Source organism: Lepidochelys kempii, chromosome 3 (genome assembly GCF_965140265.1).
Source record: "Lepidochelys kempii isolate rLepKem1 chromosome 3, rLepKem1.hap2, whole genome shotgun sequence".
NCBI lineage: Eukaryota > Metazoa > Chordata > Testudines > Cheloniidae > Lepidochelys > Lepidochelys kempii.
Window position 1 is genome coordinate 127,699,001 of NC_133258.1, and position 18,872 is coordinate 127,717,872.

General features: G+C 42.9%; 1 protein-coding gene across 3 annotated transcripts; it reads right to left on the minus strand.

The window, feature by feature from the left end:
* Positions 1-388: 388 nt before the first annotated feature.
* DACT2 (dishevelled binding antagonist of beta catenin 2) lies at positions 389-18,462 on the minus strand. Of its 3 annotated transcripts, none has more exons than XM_073337959.1 (5): positions 18,144-18,462; positions 11,076-11,208; positions 8,662-8,949; positions 4,784-5,296; positions 389-4,063 (listed from the first exon to the last, which is right to left on the minus strand). In XM_073337959.1, exons 1-5 carry the CDS (start codon positions 18,375-18,377, stop codon positions 3,501-3,503), a joined length of 1,731 nt encoding a protein of 576 aa, XP_073194060.1. In that variant the 5' UTR covers positions 18,378-18,462; the 3' UTR covers positions 389-3,500. The 3 variants fall into 3 exon arrangements, with proteins under 3 accessions (XP_073194060.1, XP_073194059.1, XP_073194058.1); XM_073337958.1 differs by having other exon boundaries at positions 389-4,405; XM_073337957.1 differs by having other exon boundaries at positions 389-5,296.
* Positions 18,463-18,872: the final 410 nt, after the last annotated feature.

Consider the following 18,872-nt stretch of genomic DNA (forward strand, 5'->3'; position numbering starts at 1 on the left):
AGTCCCTTAAAGATACTTATGCTCACTCTGGTGATATGTAAAGGATATTGCATTAGTGTAACGTATATGCCAAGGAATCAATAGAAAGTTGAAAAACCAAAAATTACAGTGGGGGGGGGGCTTACTACACCATTTATCTGGCTCCTTGGCATCCAAGTTATTCCAGTGCTGACTTTCTTACACTTAAAAACCCCTTAGCATTGATAATTCCAGGATTAGACAAAAAAGGGATGGATGGTCCAACTTTTGACCATCGTAGATTTGAAAGTTGAACTTGAATCTTCAGAGTTATTGGTGATCACAGTCCACTAAGGAGATACTGTCTATAGGTTTCAGAGTGGTAGCCATGTCAGTCTGTATCAGCAGAAAGAACGAGGAGTACTTGTGGTACCTTAGAGACTAACAAATTTATTTGAGCATAAGCTTTCGTGGGCTAAAGCCCACTTCATCAGATGCATGCAGTGCATCAAGCTCCCTGGACATTCAATTACAGACCAAAAAGTTGCAATTATTCAACAAAAAAACTTCAAAAACAGACTCCAACGAGAAACAGCAGAACTTGGAATTAATCTGTAAACTGGACATCATTAAATTAGGCTTGATTGAATTACTCTTCTCTTCCCAACACACAGGCTAGGATTCTTTCTTCCTTGCCTTTTGTTGTTTTTTACTTTAACCTCTTTTTTAGGGGGGATGGGTTTAGATTACAGAAAAATAAATACATCAGTTTAAACTTGTTTTCTGAACCCTCAAATTTAAAAAACAAACAAAACAGTTCAAATCTCTAGTCAAAAACAATGCCAAGGCACAGATAGCAAAAAAATTGTTACTAACCTAGAAAAACAAACTCCCCCATGCCATTTCAGCAAGAGAGATGCTTAAAAACAAGTAGCAACATTTTTATTAAGGGAAGAGTGTGTACATGTAATGGATTGAACTCAGGTGTTAATGCTAAACCCACACGGAGACCCATTGAAGTCATTGAATGGGTGAAGGTATGTGCTTGCATGTACTCAGTTGCAGTAGTGTGGCCATATTTTCCATATACACACGGTACTCAAAACCACTTTAAAACTTTCCATAAAATTCACTTTTGGGAATAGGCCAAGCATAAAGAATATGAGCCTGAAAGGCAAGAATTTCAGAAAATTCTGAGTGAGTGAAAATGGGAGTTAGAATGGAAACTGTCAAGCAACGTGCTGTTTTTCATCCAAAATAGGGCACATTGTGCACCAAAATGCACCCAATTCTGTGGTGGCAGCCTCTTGGTTACGGTTATATTTTTTTATAAAATGCATTGCACTTGCAGAATATATTTGATAACATATTTTTAGTCTTTATGGTATACACTGTCCAGTTTTCATGCTACTTAAATATATACATAAAGCACTTCAAAATATTTGTCAGTCTAATGTTTTCCAGAGCTGTTCACTCAAAAATCAAAGCACCTTGAGTGTTATTAATGGAGCTATGTTACAGACTCAGATGTACAGAGTACTTTGCTACATATCTCAAAGTATCTACTTCTGTGTATGAATGTGAGGGGTCAACAATGTACTTTTCAACGTGTGTGACAATGAGATTGTGGTCTGGTACAAAGATAGGATGCTCTTGGTTGAAACTAACCTGGCTTAAATCAAAGGATTGTACAATGATCTTCTTCCAAGGAGAAGCAACAAAAACCCATACATGAGGAAAATCCATGTATTTAAAGTTCCTTATATAACTTTTTCCATGTTCTCCAGAATCAAAGCTTTTATGAAAAAAGTACTGCTGGTACTGAAGAAAGCCATCGTGCCATAAATCATCTTGTTTGTTCTGCAGCCAGACACACTGACACAATATAATACCAAGTGTGAAGTGTGAATTTCCCCCATTTGTCTTACTGGAGTGTAAACATCAAAGCCTAGCTTTGACTACCAAAAATTGCTTACACTTTTACACCACTTTGCCTAAAATAGACACGCTCATTTCTAGTCACAGAAACATTTAATGTCAGCCTACACTTTAAATATGTTCATTTTTAAATGCAAAATACAATTGGCTTCATCTTTAACTGGTAAATTCACACATCACTATGTAAGTTTCTTCTACTCTGCCTAGTTAAAAAGTGAAATCACACTGGTGCCACTTGTAGGTACTGCAGACCTCAGAGTAGCTGCTTGGAAAGACTTGTTTCCCACAGTCCATAGAACAGGAGTGCACTCAAATCCAGGAAGGTTTTCTGTTTATGTCTCGATTTTGTTTAAAGCTTATTTTAATAGCTTATCAACATTAACCCTTGCATGCAAGTGCTTTTTTTTTTTTAAAGCAGTTAACTCATTCCATCAGCGTATAGTGGACTACAGGCCCAAGGCTTCTTAGACTACAGACCCAAAAGACTTAGTGATAAAGGTCAACCAAACTCTAGTAACTCTTGACTGAGAAACACCCTGTCTGGAAAAAGAGACACATAAAATCATAGTGAAACCATGGACCTTTCTTTTTGTCCCTATGGTACCGCTGGCAAGCATTGGCCCTTTAGAACCTTTGCATTTCAGATCAGCTGCTAATAAAACTGAATCATTTTCTTTCAGGAAGCCAGAGAGCAACAGTTTTCTGGAGTATATTAAATAGTATTTATTGAGTCTGCAACCGCAGGGGCAGAGTTATTGTGTTCTCAGCCCCAGCTATTTGCACACTATGATGTGGAGCATCCTTAACATTCTTTTACCCATTCAAAAAAACAACACCACATGAATAAATGAAATAACATAAAAGGGGGGGGGGGGTTAAATCTTATTTATACCCTCAATTTTGTAAACAGTAACAGAATCAAAATCTTGTTCTTATTCACAAATACATCCCCTCCTCTCAAACTTTAATTATTTCTATTGAAGAAGGGGCCCGGCCTCCTAGTGACTGGGGCTGGTGTGGGAATGGTCCGTCCTAATCTGGAGAAAACCAAGGAGAGCTCTCTAGTTCTCTACCAGATGGGCACAGGAAAAGATGGATGGCTAATAGGAGGAGTGCACAGGCGTCTCACTGGGAGAAAACTGACATCTCAGGTTGTGGAGAGATCCTTAGCGTAGGGTAGCTTCAGTATCTTCAGCTGGGGAAGAGCTGCCCTTCTTCAGAGGCCTTTGTATCTCAAACTGGGGAAGCTCGTGGCTGCACATGGGCAACAGACACTGAAAGCCTTTCCCAGAAAATCTTATGGCTGAGGCTGTTTGGGCTTGCCAGCTCGTTTTTAATCGCAGTGACCTCTGAAGTATAGGAAGAAAAGGCATCATGCTATATACACAAATACATATTTACAGACTACCTGGCAAAAGAGGAAATTAGATATACAGGGTCAAATATATGGCCGTTAGCAAATGAAAAGGTCCCTTATATGGATCTGGAGGTTGTTCAGAGTTCCTTTAAAACTGTCCTTTCCTTTGAGCATCAGTCCTTTTGTTTTGTAAATAAGCCAGAGCCAGCAGGATATCTCACTGGGATAAACAGATGTTTGCTCTCACTTAAACCATGGTCATAACCTTTAGACTGGCAGGTTGGAATCTCCTAATCTTCTTCTTCAGTGCCTTTGAAGCTTTGATGCGACAGATTTTAGGCATGGGGGGAAGAGGCTTGGAAGAGGTCAGGACAGCTGCTGGCTGCCTAACAGAAGCTTCGGGCCAGACCAACTCGTTTTCATCAGCATCATCATAGTCAAGAGTGAGGCTGCTGCTATTGCTGCTGCCCTCTGAATCACTTTCACTCGACTCACTGTCCCCAAAGCGGTTGGTTGTGTAGTCACTGACCTCGCCTTCGCTGGTCTCTGCAATGGTGGAGTGGAAGAGGGAAGCACATTCAGCAGAGTATTCAGAATGGTCTGACTCGCTTTTGGCATAAGTTCCCTGGCGGTGATGCTTCGAACGTGCCCTCATGCTTACAGTACGCAGGACCCCTGCTCTCCTTACTGGCTGTCTTGGTGGCCCTAGGCCAAAGCCACTAGAGAGGCTGGCAAGGTGGGCCTTTGCTGAGATTTCCACAGTGGACTGCCACTTACGCTGTTTTTTCTTGGCGGCTGTGTCTACGTAAGCTGTTTCAAGAGAATAGAGTGCATTAGCAGATGCCCGGTAAAGTTCAGGCCTGGATGGTGCTGGGGGGATTCGGAATTGAACGGGGAATAGGCTGGACTCTGAACAAGACCTGCCAGTAACCTCTCCAGTGTATGTAGGTCTCCTGATAAGGTTCTTTCCTCCGTGCTGTCTTTGAGGCAGATTCCACTCAACAGGCAGCCTGGCAGCTACATGGGCTCCCCTTGACTTTTCTGCACAAAGGGTCTGCTTCCCAGGCCGTAGCACCTTCTCACTGTTCCTTCTCTTAACCTTCACAGACTTCATTTTGGAGCTGGCAAACCTCACTCTGACTTGATGGGATTCTGCAGGGACAAACTGGGCGTGAACAAATTCACTCTGAGTCACTGGCTCATCGCCCTCAGCATTAGCCAGCTTGAGGGTGCCACACCTTCTGTTAGGCTTTTTGGGCAGGATAGCTTTAGTGTTCAAGATACCTGGACTAGAGACCTTGTAGCATATCTGTGAGCAGGAGGAACTGTGCTCCAGGCCACTCCCCACTGCTTCTGCCAGAGGAGAGCCCCTGGCTGTTGACTTGGCAGGGTAACAACTATTTACAGCTGATGGCTCTGGGTCAGGCAGCGTGGATGGCTGCTCTACATTCATACAGTGCACAGTCCCCTGCTGCTTGGCACATTCCCCTTCAGGCACCTCCCTCTGCAGTTTCCCTTCGGCTTTGTTACCTTCCAGAGAGCTCCCTTGTTTTTCCAGCTGGTTGCTGCTGCTGCTAATTTTCACTCCACCGGTGCTGGGGGTTATAATGAGTCTCTGGGGCACTGTGGATGGCTGGCTCTTTGTTGAAACCCTCTCACTGGCATCTGCGTGATTGTTCCCTCTGCATCTTGTCAGCTGCAGCAGTTTGTTGATATAACCCCCTGGTCTGGCCTCAATGACTGGCCTAGTCCTAATCAAGCTGGGACCTGTAACATTAGGCGTGGGTTTACTGGGGGAAGGGTGGTTGTCTGTTTCCAACGGTACCCCCACCAAAGAAAAAAGTGGGCTTTGTAAAGCCACAGCATGAAGAGGGCTTGGGTAAGGATACACATCATTGCCACTCTTGGAGACCAAGTCATTTTGGTATTTTGGGTCCACACTCTGGAACTGGAATTCCACTCCATGACAAAGGGGGGGCACGAATTTGGGGTTTGTCACTTTCTGAAATCCAGTGTCTTCTGGTAGGAGTCTTTCCAGGTCACCTGGATATTGAATGGAAATAAATCAAAGAGTTATATCACAGGTAATTTCTTCTGTTGCCACACCTTATATTTCAAGGACATATTTCAGAGACTATTTCATATCCTTTGTCATTAATGAGAATTTTAGTGTAATCATGACAAAAATAAGCTTTAATACCCCAAGAACTCTGCATTTCTTTGTATTATCTTCTTGCTGAGACCGTAAAAGTATGAGGAAAACATGCTTTAGAAACACACCTATGAAAAAACAATGAATAGTAAATGCAAAAGGGCAGATTCTCATTTCAGTTACACCAGTGTAAATCCTCAGTAACACAGCTGCTTTCAGTGGGTTTACATTGGTATATAATGATCGGAATCTGGACCAATGATTTTAAAACCAAATGACTGAACCCATGTCTTACTTGAGGTTTAAACTGTGGTCACTTAAGAGAAATTAATGCTTGTGCCATTAAAATGTTTTAAACTACACAGATCAAAAGGCACTAAAAAAGAAAAGACTATCTCCCAGGAGAGATATAAAAAGAATTGAAGTACCAGGAAGTCTAAAGTCAAATGTCATAAAAAATCCAGTAAAACCTAGCAGAATTTGTTAATTCTTTCCTCTTGGGACCAGCTAGAGACTCTCTGAGGGTTAGGCTTCGCATAGCAACTGAGGAAATAAATTATTGAAATTCCCAGGAGGTAAACAGTTAATATTATTGGTTCTAATGGTTAACTTTGCATTCAAACTCCCCTCCCCATCCTGGTTCATGTGTCTTTTGAAATCTACAGTCCTGAACCAACTGCTTTAACCAGACTTAATGGAGCTCAAGTCAAAGTGTCTCCTAATCCCTTCAGTGCTGGCAACTACTGCTGTGTTCTTTTACATTTTGCCTCAGTGAGACGCTGCAGTGAGCACCAACACTTTAACTACACTGGAAAGCCATTTAGACGCATTTTGCATTTTACAGGCTCACGCCTCCTCCCCCCAGAATCCAATGAAACCTCTTAATTGGATCTTTTCCGTTCATTTGGTCACAAAGTTGCAGAGGGTTGCCTTTCTGAGGTGAGTCACCCGCTCTGCATTCACTGTTCTTGGGAGTCTTTGATTCTCGCAGGCAACACTTATGAGACTATTAAATGGGAGGAACATAGGAAAATTCTTTGGCAGGTAGGCGTGTGTGTGTTTTAAAAAGACATTTGGAGGAACAGACTAAGAATTATCTTCACCCCAAAAGAGAAATAGACACGGTTTAGATCCTCCACTGTGTCTGAGGCCTTGTCTAAATGCATAGTTAATACACGGCCAGCTGAGGAGTGAATATACACCATAATAACTGGCTGTATGGACACTGCTGCTCCGCTCGTGCACTTTGACCTACTGCTGTTTCAGAGCCCCACAACGAAGTCTACTGACTCACTCTTTACCAGGATGAAAATAAAAAACTGTACAAAAATTCAAACAGGAGTAATGGAGCACATTTTCCAAGAAGTCACCATCCGTAGCCCCAAAAGAGCAGTGGTTCTCAACCTTTTTTTGGCTCAGGACCCGTTTGTAAACCTTGATGGCCCTGTTGTGACCCAAAGACCACCCGAGATGCCTCCAGACCTAAGCCTGCCTCCCCCGGGGGGCATGACAAAGGGACAGCTGGGCCAAACCTGAACAGTTACATGACTCTGTGCACAAGGTTGTAAAGCCCAGAGTGGGGAGCCAAGCCCAGCCAGCCCCGCAACCCTTGGACACATTCTAGCAAGCCAATTTTGAGTCGCAACCCATGGTTTGAGAAACCTTACTCTAGGGCAGCGATTCTCAGCCTGTGGGTTGGAACTGAGTAGGGAGTTGCAAGAGGCTGATCATCGGCTCACAGTAAAATCACCCCTGCTAGAGAGAGCGAGCAACAAGGGAGTGAGGTCATAACTTTTACTGGACCAACTTCTGTTGTCTCTCTAACGTCCTGGGACCTAGCACACTGCAAGCAGAATAAAAATTTCAGCCTGTCTAAAACGGGCAGGCAATAGGGCCCAAAGAGGACAAGCACTGGAGAGGGAAAGAGAAGTTTGCTCTCTTCTCCTGTTGTCGCTATTCTGACCCACAGTAGCTCTTCCTCACTTCCTCTGCACCCCACACTCAACATTGCAGGAACTGCCTCTTCAAGATGCTGTGGAGTTGGCTGCCTGGACGCCACAGCCAGACTGTTCATGCAGCTCACAGCATCTGGAAGTTGCACTTCCGCAAAACGAGCGAATAGCAGGCAGTGGCTGGGAGAGAAGGGATGAGCTATAGCATCCTAGAACACACCATCCCTACCTTCTCCACCTTTCCCACCCAACATCACTCATCCCCTCACCCAGCAGCACCCTCCCCCCAAAGTGGTTATCTGTTGAAAACTCTGGGGTCATGGAAAGAAACTGCTAGGGAGGAGAACCACAGATATAGAGGAACAAGGACAGGGCTGGAACCATTAACTAAAGTTCTATTTCTGCCTCTAAGGGTCCTTAATATTTTGCTCTTACATAGCAATTTATAAACATTCTTTAGTTAGGTCTCACAAGACCCTTATGTAGGAGGTAAATTATTATTCACCCTTTATTTCTGGGTAAACAGAAGACTTGCTAGAATCAAGGTTACAAAGTAAGTCAACATCAGACCCAGGATTTCAACCCAAGGCTGGCTCTCAGGCCCCTGCCTATTTCAGTAGGCCACACTGAGACCCAGGAAAGATCAATTAACCTCTCTGTGTCTGTTAACCTGAGCTGTAAATAGTAAAATCTGAATGTAAACAAGGTTTAAGCTGTCCACAGCCTTATGAATGTAGGTGGGTAGGTAGGTAGGTAAATGCGATCATTCTCACTGTACAATAGAATGGGAAAACAGACACCAAAAACTTAAATACTTCCCTGAGACAATCTATGCTTAAGAGGGCAGCTCCCTCCTTCTGCTCAGATTTTTGCAATCTTTCTCAATAAATTAACACATTTTTGCTATTTTTCCCAGGTTGAATTTTCACACACCTCTGTCAGCTCATGCAAGATATTTCACAAAATAGCTGCTATTTTGCTGATTTCGCAAACTCAAATGCTGGGAAGTTTAATCAAAATTAGTCAAACAAGTATTACGATAACTTCTCAGGTCTTATATACTGATCTACTTGCAAATATCCTCCTTGTCTGTTATTAGTTAAAGGCGCCTAACTATGCTATAGCTGAGAATTAGGCAGTAAGTAGTTTGATTTTATTTATTTATTTATTGCTTGTGTGTGTTTCAAATGCACACTATTCTATTAGCTACACTATTCATACGTCACACTATGATGCTAAATGTAATAAGTGGGACTATCAACATTCTTCTTCCCTTCACATCGTTCAGTTCTGCAACCAATTACCTGTGGAAACTGGCCTGGGTCTGGACCTGGCAGGAGTTCCAGAAATGTCCGTGCTAGCCTTGATTCGACATCCATCACTGACATAGACTCCCTGGTGCTGGAACTTAGTGGTGTGCACAGTGGTTTCATCTGCAGACTTGGGCCGATAATCAAAGACACTGAGCCGTGTTTTGGGCTGCTGACAGCTCGGCAACAGACTGGTGTGGGAGGAGGATATGGACTCACTGTACACAGATGTGCAAGAGTTGGATAGTGAGCAGGAACCACCATCGCTCAGGTCGTAAAAGCCTGTAGAGTTCAAATAAATACAAAAATCTTTCTGGCTTACAGTGAATAACTACAGCCCTACCAAATTCAGGGCCATGAAAAACGAGTCACGGACCATGAAAACTGGTCTCTCCCTGTGCAATCTGGTTTTTTGTGTGCTTTTACCGTATACAGTACAGATTTTATGGGGAAAACCAGCATTTCTCAAATTGGGGGTCCTGACCCAAAAGGGAGTTGCAGGGGGGGGTTGCAAGCTTATTTTAGGGGGGTCACGGTATTGCCACCCTTACTTCTGTGCTGCCTTCAGAGCTGGGTAGCCGAAGAGTGGCGGCTGTTGGCTGGATGCCCAGCTCTGAAGGCTGCGCAGAAGTAAGGGTGGCAATACCATACTAGGCTATCCTTACTTTTGCTCTGCTGCTGGAGGTGGCTCTGCCTTCAGAACTGGGCTCCCGGCCAGCAGCTGCCACTCTCCAGCTGCCCAGCTCTGAAGGCAACACCATCACCAGCAGCAATGCAGAAGTAAGAGTAGTAGTTTTGCAACCCCCTTGCCCCCCTACAATAACCTTGCGACACCCCTGTCCCACAGGTCCTTTTTGGGTCATAGTCCTTACAATTATAACACCGTGAAATTTCAGATTTAAAAAGCTGAATTCATGAAATTTATAATTTTTAAAATCCGGTGACCATGACATTGACCAAAATGGACCGTGAATTTGGTAGGGCCCTATGAATAAACAATAATTCCTCTTTGCCATTTGCTACAGTGGTAAATTCATGATCCCTGGGTTTTTTGATTGAGATTGGATGTCCTACAAGATAAACTGTAGTTGAACTGGAGTGTATTGGGCTTGATCTATTCACTTTGGGCCCTCAACCAGCATAACAAGTGAGCACCTACTTAACTTTAAACACATGATCATGTTTAACAAGCTTGAAGTTCAAATGAGAGCTGAGCCTTTTGATAATCTATTCCTAGGTCTTTTTCTTTTCCGAAAATAACAGTGTAAACTTTCAAATGTGACTAGTAACTGTGAGTGTCTCAGTTTTTGGCTAGGCAACCTGAGGCAGCTTAAAAGGGTCTGATTTTCAGAGCATGGTGGCTCAGCACTTTCTGAAAATACGGCACCTTTGATGTGTCTCAAGTTGAGCAGCCAAAAGCAGAGGACCCAAAATCCAAACTGTATCTGAAGAGAAGGAATGATGGAAAGGTGTCTAATTTCTGCTCAGCTCTCAGACAGCACCACAGAAAAATATTAATTGCAGGAATTTTTAATGTGCACAACTTAAAATACCCCAATATTTTCCACTTCACACAAGAGATATTATTTATGTTTAATTAATGCACTGAGTTTCATTTAGCAGTTCCATACCTGCAGAAGGGAAGGGGTGGGGGGGCTGTATCCTGGGAAGCAGTGACTCTGGAAAAAATTTAGGGGTCATAGTGAACAAGTGACTGAACATGAGCTCCCAGTGTGATGCTGTGACAAAAAGGGCCAATGTGATCACTGGATGTATCAAGAAGCAAATAGGAGGAGAGGTTGATTTTACCTCTGTGTAGGGCATTGGTGCGACTGGCACGGGAATACTGCATCCAGTCCTGGTGGGCACATTTTTTAAAAGGATGTTGAAAAATTGGAGAGGGTTCAGAAAAGAGTCACAAATACAGTTTGAGAGCTGGAGAAAATGCCTTACAGTGAAAAGAGCTCATCAAAAAGATTGAGAGGTGACTTGATTAGAGTATGAGTACCTTGACAGGGAGGAAATACTAGACTATAATGGGTCTTTTATTTTGCAGAGAAAAGCATAACAAGAAGCTGAAGCCAGACAAATTCAAATTAGAAATCAGATACAAATCATTAGCAGTGAGGGTGACTGACTACTGGAACAAACAATCAAGGGAAGTGGTGGATTCTCCATCTCTGAATGTCTTCCAGTCAAGACTGGATGCCTTTCTGAAAGATATTCTTCAGCCAAACGTAAGTTATTAGGCTCAATACAGGGGTAACCAGGTGAAATTGAATGGCCTGTGCTGTATAGGAAGTCAGACTAGATGATCTCATGGTTCCTTCTAGTTTTAAACTCTAAGTGTCTATGAATTCATACAAATTCCACGAGAACCATAATAAATAAATTGTCGAGTGCATTACCTGAGCTGGGTCTGCTGTCACTGTCAAGGTATTCACTCGAGGTCTTCCTGACATCCAGCTTCAGTTCACTTATTTGCTGGTCCAGCTGATCCAGGTGACTTTTCAAGCCAACATCCTGTCTCCTTAAACGAGACTATTCACAGGTCATGGAAAGAAGGAGAAAATAAAGAATAGTCACAGTTAGGATCTCAGGGCCAGATAGTGAATTCGCCATGTGTATTACCAAATTATGTACTCCTGAAGCAAAAGTCCCACTGAAAGTTTTGCTCAGCTAAGGACCGCAGTAATTGGCTAATATGATGACTCTGAAATCTGGCATAAGTATAAAACACTCTGCTTCTCAGAATCTCCTGTATTCTGCCTACCTACCCTAAACATTTTCTGTGTACTTTCACACTGAAACAGTTATTCTTCTCTTCCTTTTCTGTAACATACTGGGACTGATCCAACTTCCTCTGATGTCAATGGGAAACTTTACACTGACTCCAGTGGGGTTGCATTGGGTCCACTGTATAGTTGTGTTAATATAGAATGGTAACAACATCTCCTACATTTCACCTCAGAAGGGTCTGCTGTATCTTAGGCCATGTCTACACTAGTGAGCTTACACCAACACAGCTGTATCAATGCAACTGCGCCACTGTAAGATCGCTCATGTAGCCGCTCTTCCCGTAGACATAATAAAACCAGCTCCCCGCTGGTGGGAGCTCTCCCACGGACATAGTGCTGTCCATACCAGTGCTTCAATCGGTGTAACTTATGTCGCTCAGGGGGGTGTTTTGTTCACACCCTGGAGCAACATAAGTTATACCAACAAAAGTGGTAGTGTAGACATGGCCTTAGTGGAGGATAAGCAAGACAACAGTATGTACAGTTGTTGGATCATATTAAAGAAGTTCTGTATTAAAATCACAAATGAGTTTCATTCCCCATAGTTTAAATTACAAGGTATTACTAATTAAGAAGTCTCTTGGTCTTTGGTACTGTTTCTCTCCCTCTATGTGTGAAACTTGCAAGCTGCTAATTGCATTAGTACATTCTAAGACAGAGTCTGTTCTCAAAGCAATTCACACAGAGAGAGACTCAAAGCAATACTCTGTAACAACAGAAACAGCAACCAGAGACTCCCCGCCCTTTTGTTGTATTAACAATTGTGATTAAAATAGAGAAGGAGGATGTATGTGGATGGATGCTTGGAGTGGATAATAACTGAATGATCAGAGAGGTGCCAGCCTAAGAATCCAGTGTCCATCGGCTGAAGAAGGCGTCAAGTGGAAATAACCAGAGGACCCCCGGAAGGCAGACTGGAATCCACCCAACAGCCTCAAGAATGGGAGAACCAAAGAACAAGATAACATCTAGCAGCACGGGACGTGCAGGAATGTGCCATCTGCTGATTGATTCAGCAACAGCATGATGAAGCAATTCCCATAGACTGGCATAGGAAGAAATTCCTATAAAAATGGACTCTAGAAAGTGAGAACTTTGGGGTCTGATTCTGCAAACCAACTTCCAGGAGCATCAGATGAGCATCTGACGAGGCCCTGCTCCCTCCTCATGTCCAGGCCACCTAGCCAGTGGCTTGGCATGAGCAGCTCTAAGGCTGGTAACTACGATAACAACCTTGCAGAACCTGTGTGTGTGTGTATGAATGAATGTGTGAATAAATATGAGATTGAATGGAATGTTATAGCTATAACTAACTGCTTACTATGATTCTTTCTGAATACCACAATAAATGTGGTATTTTGCCTTTTCCCCTTTAATAAGATCCTGCTGGTTTTTATTTTATTGGTATAACACAGTCTCTAAGAACACTTTATCCTTCACGATGAACGGACACTATAGAAAGTAAATTTACCTTCTTATCACACAGGGCACAGCAAGCATATCTGGTTTGCTTACAAGACATTTCTCTATAGTTATATGGGTATATAACAAAATCAATGAGTTCAGGATCCCAAAACCATGAAGTTGGCTTAAAAATCATGTGATTTAAAAATATATATATATTTTTGGGGTTATTTTTATTTGGCGTCTGGGTTTTGAACCTTTAGGGTTCATGTTTTCAAGCTTTTCTCCACAACTATGAGAGCTAAAAACTTCAATAACAACAACAACAAAAACTGACGCTGACATTCTGATGTAATTTCAAGGTGCCAGGAGCTGGAACTTTAATGAGACTCACAATAAAATTGTAAGAGCTAGCAACATTGCTCAAGGGACTGAAAAGATCTCTCCAGCCTGCTCTGGAATCCTAAAGAACTGGATGAAACTTGCAAGGCACAAGAGGTGTGAGGCCCTTTATTAGTGCCATATGTACAAGAAGGCTTAGGCACGAGCCAACAACTGCTTCCTAACAAAACAGGGGGAGGGTTTTCGTTCTTCCTGTCACAAAAGAAATGTTAAGGTAAGACCTAAATAGCAAAGAACTTCTTCTCCATCTCATGATGGACATTACCTTTTCAACTCTCCTTTCGTTTATTTGAATTGTTTTGAGGAAAATAAACAAGTTGTGCCTCCCTGGGTCCCACCTATTCAGGAAATCAAAAAGTTTTGTTTGGATGGCTGGAATTAATTGCTTAATGATTAATGTTTTGCCAGCCAATCCCTCAGTCTGAGGTTTCTGATTAATGGCAGAGAGGCCACAAAGTGTTCAACAAGGCTCTCAGATATTCAAAGATTATTTATTACACCCTTGAGCTTTTGCTTTAACCAATATGCATGAGTTACATCATCCTTGTTAACCCTTTCCCATTGTCCCCCACTACAGGGTTTTCATGTTTCTGGGAGACTCCACACTGTTCATTAACTCCTTCTAAGCTTCAAGAAAACAAGTGCTTCTTCAATTATTCAGATACTTTTTAAAATTATTCAGATTTTTTTTAAAAAGCAGCAAGCAGCACCCCGAACAATAAATCCTAAACTCAAGATTTCTCAGTTCACAAAATGAATTTTTCATGAGGCAGAATGAAACCATCTATTTGCTTTGAGATGTGAAGATATATTCACTCGGAGGTGTACAGATGTGAAGAAGTCTGCAGTACACTGTACAATGAGACGGCACTGTCCTTGCTTGCATGGGGAACTGGGACAAAATTTTCACAAGCAACTAGTATTCTTGATGGCCTCAGTTTTTGGATGCCCAATTTGAGACCCTTAAAGGAGCCTGATTCTCAGAATGCAGGTGGGCACACCAAACTGAGGCACTGAAAATCACTAGTCACCTTTGAAAATCTTGGCCAATCATTTAGGGCCCAGTATTGCAGCTTTGAAGTGATGGGAGGCTTTACTGTTGACTTCTGTGGGTACAACTTTAGGCTCTGACAGTACGCATTACTTCATTTGGTTTCTGGTACACATCAAATTTTTAAAATAAGTTTTCCTCTTCCTCCCATGTAAAACCAGAGAGACAATGGTAATCTGCAGTGTATAGAATCTGTCAAGACCCAAGAGATTGGAATGTCTTTTCTCTTGACATTTCAGCATAAACCTACATGTCCCTTCACCAGATTTTCATAATCTGATAATTCATTCGGAACTAGACAATGCAAAATGATTGCACTCAATTGATTTCATTTTATAAATAATATTATTTGGGGAAACATTTGAGAAATAGTGAGTGATATTGCCTTGAATTTCTGCCCATTCACATACCTAAAGAACCTCACAATTACTTATTTTTACTAAGTTTGAGTACCTTCTTTCCTCTTCCTTCTACCCAATGCTACCAAAATGTCATCTCAGGAAACTAGATTAGCTTTCTAATAGTCAGTGCAACTAGCCACTCAATGTTGCTTCCCTTCACCATCTCTGCAATGAGAGTCTCATCCTATCCCCACTGTTACAGTTACTGGGGATGGAGAGGAGGGATCCAATTGCAAACTTGACATGGTCTGCTCTTGCTATGAAGAAGACACCCAACTGTGTCCCTGAACAAGGCTACAACCCTGCTAAAGTCTAAATGCCGTAGTGCAGTTCAAGAATATGCTTAAAATTTGATTTCACCTACACTGAAGACCAACCCATGGTTAACCATTCCTATATTGTATCTGAGTCTTCCAACTTAAGAGCTGCTTAGTGGATGGGAACAACTTTACCTATGTTGTGTTTGTCAGTCTGGGACCTGGAAATCTAGACTCCACCTATATTAATTAGAAGTGGTGTGTCGCTACGCAACACATGACACAATCCAATCTAACTCTATATAGCCTTTCTTGTGCCTTTTGGCATCATCCCCCAGGAAAAAGTATCTCTACTTATTTCCCGTGGCTGTAGTGACACCTCCTGGTGAAAGCAGTCCTTTTCGAAGGGTGAACTAGGACAATACATTTCTCATGATTCCCGCAGCTATATCTGCTTTTTATTTCAAAAGTAGAATTTTATGGTCTAGTTTTCCTCACCCTCTTGAAAGCATAATTAATGGCCAGACAAGTCCTGATAAAACTAATCTTCCACTTTCACGTCTTAGTTGGAAAATATATAAACAAATGTGTAATTACAGCACAACACCTTGTGTCAAACACCAATGGATCACTTTGGTCAGAGGTCACTAAGTGTTTATATTAACCCACTGGTCTTGAGCAGGCAATAAATACTTTAAATCATCTTTTCTTTTTGTTAAAAACATGAAGTGTAGCCATTAGTTAAAATTATCAATGACAGGTAATCAAGTTGTTGGCAGTACACTTGTGCTGCAATTTTTACTTTAATCAAGATATGCTTGCTGCTGTGTTTTCACAAGTGGTGCTTAGGTTCCCTGAAGGTTAAAGCCAATTTTCACTCTGAGATTCTGTCTGATAAAACTGCCTACACTTAATGAATATCCTTTCTGTTTTCACACCTGATTGATAACTGATGACCAAGTCTACCACCAATATGGGGAGGGAGAGAGCTCTGAATTAACTTTGAGTTTACTGATGTGTGTAATTGCCAGTACTAGAGAGATTAAAGCCTCTAGCCTTTGATTGTATTCTTTCTTATGAAACTAGTTTCAGTCCTAATTTAGATTTTTTTTTCCTTCCACAAAAATGTACAAGTGTTAAATGCAAGGCTGATGTCAAACAAATTCAATTATTTCCCTCTTTTGATCAGGCAATCCATTCCACAACAAAGTATTTAAGGGATGCAAGCCAGAAGTTTTCCTGATCCTTCCCCCTCCATTACTCCCCCACATATATACATTAGAAAAAGTTTGATCTTCAGCTCTAAATGGTTACTTTTAAATAAGATGAGTGCTGACAAGTCTGATAGGTATACTACTTAAATCAAGTTAATCATCAGCTTTATTCCTTGTCCTCCTATGAACAAACAGTACTGGTTAGAGCATTCAGCATTCTGTCTGGCACATGACCTTCACGTTATATTTATGTTATGTACTTTAGGCTGATGAAAAATAAACTCAGTAAAAACCATAACCAAATCTTATTAAATAAAACAACATTATAACAGTGGCTGTAGTCATGAATTCTGAAACTGAATATACCAGTGCCATGTATTATGACTGGCATGCAGGAAGGCTGTCAGTGCTGATTAATACTGCCAGTCGTGTAGTTTTATTCATGTCTTCGCAAAATTATTTCCCTCAAAAGACATAGCTAAGTTTTCTACTTGACACATAAAGATGCTTGTGCAGCGCTTCTAAATAATTAAGCACAGATTTCCTTCAAATGCATATTCAGACATGTGGTCATATCAAGCGGTCAATCACTGCTCTAAACAAAAGATCCCACTCTAAAAACAAGACTTTAAGAGCTGACTTCCAGTTTTGTTAATTCTCCCCTATTACATTCTATTTAAATAATAAACATACAAGACAAATACATTTACATACCCCATAGAATAAGATGGAAACTGGTATGTTGTGTAGACAAAATGTGTTTGACATACTTAGCCAAAACATACATTTTAATGTGAAAAAGAACTAGAGTCAGGGCCAAACTATAGAAATGGGCTGTAAATCATTTGGCCGGAATTGATAGCTGCAGCCACTGTTCTTAACCCAAGCAGGCTAAATTACAGTGCATCAAAAATGATGTATAATACTGTTATAATCAATAAAAGTAAAACAGACATTAATTTCAGGCACAAATACCAGTGCCTTGGAAATCACTCATCCTTCATTCCTATCATTTTGCCCCAGATAATCATTTTCACACTAGACAATCCACTCACACTTTTTATTAAGATAATGTTGAAGTAAAAAGAAAACGGTACAGAGCTTAAGCATAAAAGTTTCTGGTTATCAGGGAATAAGGTACAGATTATCAAGGGGTGCGAAATTTGGTTTAGGAGCGGGTGGCGTAAGGAATACATAATCTGCAATCTCCCCGATTGGGGGTAAAAGTTTAAGGGGTAAAAGTTTAATGGGTCAAAGTACACACATTGAGCTATGCGGGTATGTTGTCCATATAATGGCTATATTCAGGTGTGGAGTATAATGAGCGGATAGGATGAGGATGGATCTACCCTCATTTGGTGGGATTTAATGTTCAGTGAGTTTATGGTTCCAGTTCATATGGTCCAACTTGAAATGTTCCAATGTGCGGAGTAACCAAATACAAAACTAAGCTCATATTCACATGTTGTCACAATCTTATGCCCTTAAAATGTGAAACTCGTTGCTCAAATCATCTGATACAGACAGGAAATGTTACTTAAAGAAACAGGATGTGAAGGAGGAAAAAAATCATTTTCTGTTGCATTGCACAGTGGCAAAGTTTTCCCTCTCACACCACACGGTAGTATAAAAATAGAGTTATGAATGGAACAAGTCAAAGACAGCAGCGAGTTGTAGCCACAAGCGCGTACCTGTGCATGAGCACGTGTTTCTACCGCTGTGGGGACTAAATACCGTACAGACACAGCCTGGTTACTGAGCCGTCCTGGTCGAACCTACCCTATATAGGTGCGCATGAGAGACGGAGAGAACTAGTTACACACACACGCTTAATCTGCACTCTGCCCGCAGGCACAAAACACACTCTCAGATCCTTAACCCACAGTGCTAGAGAAAACATCTGGCCGAACAGCTGGGCGGTTCCCTGGCGGTGGCGCCTCGTCCCTTACCAGTTGTTCCTTCAAGGCAGTCAGCGTGGCCTCCAGCCTGTGCTCCTTGCTACGCGCCTGGTCCCCTCGGGCTGCCGGCTGCGGCTGCATGGCCAGGGCCCCGCTCACCAGCGCCCGCTGCTTCTCCCGCAGCACCTGGAGCTCCTGGAGGCCGGCCAGGGCCGCGTGCAGCCTCTCCCCGACCCTGCAGCGATCCCAGCCGCCCGGCCGGTGCTGCTGGCTCCCCCCCAGCATCTTCAGCGGCCGGCACCCGCCCGGGCCATGGCAATGGGCTAGCAGCGAGCCGGGCGGGCGGCGCTGGGTCGGGGCCGGAGCTGCTCGCCCTCTCCCTGCGGCTGGCAGCGGAGCAGAGGGAGTGCTGCGGAGCCACTGCGGCTCCTGCGGTTTTGGAGAAGGGGCGGGAGGCGGGCGGCGGGGGGGGGGGGCACCTATCTGCGTGGGTAGAGGGGGATCGTCCGCCCTTCCCTCCTCCCCCCGGCCGGGAGGAGGCTGGGTGGTGCGGGTGCCTGACTGATGAGCCTGCCTTTGGCAAGGGCAGATCCAGCCCCAGAGGTTACGTCCCGCTCTGCCCGCCCCGACCCTGGGGGAACGGGCCCGTCTCCCGCCCCAGCGAGAGCGGGACAGGGCGCAGGCCGAAGAGAGCGTCCGCACGCGTGGAGGCTGCTTAAATCCGGCAGCGAAGCGATTACGGGAGGCTTCCTGCAGCCTTCATCCCAAGGAGTTGTCGTT